Source organism: Culex quinquefasciatus, chromosome 1 (assembly GCF_015732765.1).
Source record: "Culex quinquefasciatus strain JHB chromosome 1, VPISU_Cqui_1.0_pri_paternal, whole genome shotgun sequence".
Classification (NCBI taxonomy): Eukaryota; Metazoa; Arthropoda; class Insecta; order Diptera; family Culicidae; genus Culex; species Culex quinquefasciatus.
The window spans coordinates 7,399,819-7,404,548 of NC_051861.1; the positions used below are offsets into that span (position 1 = coordinate 7,399,819).

Genomic DNA, 4,730 nt, shown 5'->3' on the forward strand with positions numbered 1-4,730 from the left:
CAGATCTACTAAATGCTTTTGAAGTAAAAAAGTTTAAGAGAAATTTTAGGTTTTACTTCATTTCACGATAGTTTCAGGTTTTGACATTGAAAATCGGAAAACGACGCTGTTTTGGTGATGTACACAGTAAAAAATTGTAACATTACATTTGGGAATGTGGACAGCTTTTGAACCAGAAAAAAATAACATTTGCTTTGAAAATGTTTAAAATTTCATCTTTCTTGTGTAATTGAACTCATTTCACATGGATTTATGTTAAATTACTTCTAACAGAGGTTATGGTAAACCATGAGTATTTCATTTTTCCAAAGCTAAACTTTTTTTAAACTGAGTAAAGAAAACATTTTTTCCTGATTTGTATCTCAATAATCCATTGGATCAATCTCCAATGTCTTCGAAGCTAATTTACAGGAAAAAATCAGATTTTTTCGAACATTATTTCAGAGCTGGTCAAACATAGTCATGACTTCTTCAGCTAAAAAAAGTCGCCCATATTACAAAAAAAATCAAGGCATCAAATTTCTTTAAAAGTACTTGCATTCAAACATAAAATTAATTTTTTTGAGAATCATGGCGTTAACGAAAATTTGGCAAAACTGCCAATTTTTTCAATTAAAACCATCTTGTGCCATAGCTGAAAAGATGGCATTTTTGTCATCTAAAAAAAAATAATATAAAAATTGATACTACTAGCCATAGCTTCGACATTTGAATGAAAGAATTTCGACGAAAACCAAAATTTTAGCAAATTATTTTTTTTGTTGTACTGCACAAATTCAAATATACTAAAATGATTCAAACCCATAGAAATGCATTTTAAATTAGTTTCTGCTGATTGCACTTGAATTTCCGTTGAAATTTTTAAGTTTCAAGGGTGGGAAAGGGGAGGGGTAACAAAAACTTTTAAAAATATTTGCTACAGCCTTACTTGTTGGTGTGAATGGTCGAATTGAAAATGAGTTATTTTATGGAGTGCAACAATTTTCTTTTCGATCAAAATCAGTTTTCAAGGTACAGATTTTTGAAGATTTTAAGGCTGGTACAAATTTTATTTAAAGTTTTTGTCTCCTCCCCACCTTCCCCCTTAAATGTTCGCCCGAAAAATCAGGGGGCAAATTTTTTTTTTTCAAAAAACTTCAAAATGTTGATGGAATCAGCAATCAGCTGTAATCAATTTTAAAATGAATTTCCCTGCGTTTAGAATCATTTTTAGCATGTTTGGGTTGATTTAAAAATCTTTTGAATTTTTGAAAATTTTCGATGTTCATTATCGCAAAAAGTCTTTTTCGCTAAAATTTTGTTTTCGTCAAATCTTTAATTTTTGAAAATTAATGATTGTTAAACAACTGAACTAGTGTAAAATGCATTTTAAAACACTTTTTAATGAAAATGTTGAAACTATGGCTTGTTATTTCAATATTTTTTTCATTTTTTGCCCTACGCATTTGACGTCTTGACGACTTAATCCTTGCATTTTACAGTCACTGGAATCAGCCTCAAGCTTAATTATTTGGTTTAGTTTTTCGTATATGGTTTCCTTTAGTATAGTTGTACATGACTAACTGCAGTTTGAACAATTTTCTAATGTTTTGTAAACAAAAATAACCAGCTTTTGTAAACATGCTCCATTTTGGTATAAAAAAGAATATTTTTAAGATTTTAAATATTTTACATGCTAAACTTGTTATATTTTGAACAAAACCGTACAGATTTTATGTGAAATTGCTGTAACTGATAGAAAATCTAAAGTTTGGATTAACGAGAAACATTTTTCATAAGATTCGAATAATTCGAAGCGTACATCTGAATAAATACCCTTATCAGCCAAACATAGTTGAATGAATTTATGTAAAAGTTCATAATTTAAAAAAATTGACAGAGTTATGTGCCATACAAAAAAGAGGATCAAGTCTCCCCACTCTCCCTACTGTACATTGAAAGTTCACAAAAATTCAAAAGATTTTAAACAAACCCAAATATACTAAAATTGTTGTTACGCCCGTGTGGATCAATCGGACCGCGCACTGGACTCACAATCCAGAGTTCGCTGGTTCGAATCCGCGGCGGGCGCTCTAAAATTCTTTGTGTAAATATGGGTATTCGGCGCCGTCGCTCCGTGCCATACTTTCATACACTTAGGAGCCCAGGGCGGCGAAGTCCTTGTAGATAAAAAGGAAGACACTAGGGTTGGTACTAGCAATGGTGGCCGACAGCTATAAAGTCAACTTCGTTTTTTTTAAATATACTAAAATGATTCAAAACCAATTTCAAAACGCAGGGAAATGCATTTTAAATTAGTTTCTGCTAATTGCACTTGAGTTTCCGTTGGAATTTTAAAGTGTAACAAAAACTTTAAAAAATATTTGCAGCAGCCTTACTTGTTTGTGTGAATGGTAGAATTTAAAATGGATAATTTTTTTGGAGCGCAACAATTTTTTTCTTTGGGTCCTGCAACCTAAGACCAAAGACACTTAATCGATCAAAATCAGTTTTCAAGGTGCAGAATTTTGAACATTTTTACAGACTTTTTGTATGGACAGTTGCCAAAACTATTTGGAGATTGTATGGACAAAGTAATGTTCAAAATGTCTTCTTTGGTCATATAAAATGTTCATACAAAGTTTCAATCAAAAAAATCAAATCAAATTATTCGCTCTACAGCATTGCCTTGGCGTTCTCGATTGCGAGATTCCTACTCGAAACTAGGTGTTCGAAGGCTTGATTGTTGAGGCAATTACAAACCTCTTTTACACCTTAGCTTCCATCCACCCCGGGATTCGAACTGACGACTTTTGGATTGTTAGTCCAACTGCCTACCAGCGACTCCACCGAGGCAGGACCCAGGGAGACGACTCCTACACCTGGACTGAGCTAACGACCTAACCTTTTTAGGTTAGTCCGGGGCCAACATTTACTTCCCGTCCGACGGAAGGCGTGATCAGGCAAATCTCGTCTCGAAAAATGCCACCGGGACCGTCTGGGATCGAACCCAGGCCGACTGGGTGAGAGGCAATCACGCTTACCCCTACACCACGGTCCCCCCCCATACAAAGTTTCATCAACATAAAAAATACAAAACATAAATTTGCCATTATTTTGCTCGTTCTTGGGAGAATTTCTCTACTGCAGATAATCTTGAAATTACTTTTCCTTTCGATGGAACAAAAATTTCAATTAAAATGTTCAATCATTTTTATAAAATTACTCAAAAGAGTTCACATTATCATAAATATGGTCCCGTTAAATAAGGTGACAATTTGTATCTTATTTGTTTCTTATCCAATCCTCAAGTAATTTGAGAATATTTGTGTTTGTTTAATATTTCATCGCTGTTGCTAAAATTTGCCGTATCTTTCTATTTCGGCTCAATTAAAAAGAAACAGAAATAACAATTCTTGACTTTTTTTTGATAAGGTCCTATAAACAAATGTAAACATTGAGTGTATCCCGCTTACTCCGATGGACTTTGACATAAGGTGTGAAAGGGATATACTCAATGTTTACATTTGTTTATAGGACCTTATCAAAAAAAAGTCAAGAATTTTGTATTGTTGGTTATAGTTCATCGGTTCATCAATTCATGGTGTGTTTTTGACCTGCTGACCGATAAAACCTCACACCCAAATCATCGCCACCACCGATGGGTGCCAATCGTGTCATCACATCAAATCTCAAACCTCCAAACATGGGCCCCACAATCTACAACAATCCTAAACCACACACAACACCACCTTGTCAAACATGCATCACCGAGTTCACCACTTAATTACTGGAATCTTCTCGCTTCAAATGCACTAGATATTATCTTCAACCGCCAAAGTGAAGACACACTCACTGGACACTGTGAATGAACCCTTTTTTAATGCTCAAACAAACGTTGATTACTAAATTATAGACATTTCATCACACTCTCTTCACGTTGGTCAATGGGTCACTTTTCAATCATTCTATAAAATAGTCAGCAGACCTTTTGAAGTTCTTCGGTTTTTGATGAATTAACACTTTTCTTTTAGTCAAATATTAACACAAAGTCGTATTCAAATTGCTTAACCCATTCTGTGTGCCCAATAAAATCGGTAAAACCAAACAAAATTGTTATACAACACTATTAAGTAGCACACCTCCTCCTCCTCCTGCTTCAGTGGCCAGCCGAGAGTTAGTTCTGCTGACACGCCACGGCGTGGTTGACCAACCCCAACGAACGCGAACTATGCGGTACTCGAAGAAATGCCGAACCACGGGCGGTGGTTACTGGTGTAGGTACGTCCAACCGGCTTAACGATTCGCGGAGAACTGAGCAGGGCTTAGCAAACGCGCGCGCCAGCTGGTTGAGCTGGGTTTGAGCGAGCTGGATGAGTCAAGAGTAGGCTAGCGCTAGGGTTAGGGTGACCTGGGAAAAGGGTAATTAATGTGAGACTTGATCATAAAAAAAACAAAAAAAAATTAAATTCTACGTTTTGGATTGATGACTTCGAAATTGATCATTAGACTGTTCCAAAGAGATCTGGGAATAATCCAAGATGGCGGCCAATATGGCGAAAATTCTTTCTAGCCCTTCGGACAATCGTAAATATTCCACAGAATTTATCAGGACGCAGAACAGCGTGTTTGCAAATGAGTTCAAAACGGTGAAACTCGCTCAACTCAAAACCATATTCACAGTGCAATTCCGCATACATTTGCATAACCCACTTATCATCCACCTAGGTAAATCACGAACTGCACGACAT

At 35.6% G+C, this 4,730-nt stretch overlaps 1 protein-coding gene across 1 annotated transcript in view; it reads right to left on the reverse strand.

Annotated features, from left to right (window-relative positions):
- The window catches only part of LOC119765234, a 15,352-nt gene extending 11,692 nt beyond the window's left edge, over positions 1–3,660 (reverse strand). The window contains 1 exon segment of the mRNA XM_038248706.1: positions 3,619–3,660. Within this exon segment, the coding sequence (XP_038104634.1) occupies positions 3,619–3,660 (42 nt within the window).
- Positions 3,661–4,730: the final 1,070 nt, after the last annotated feature.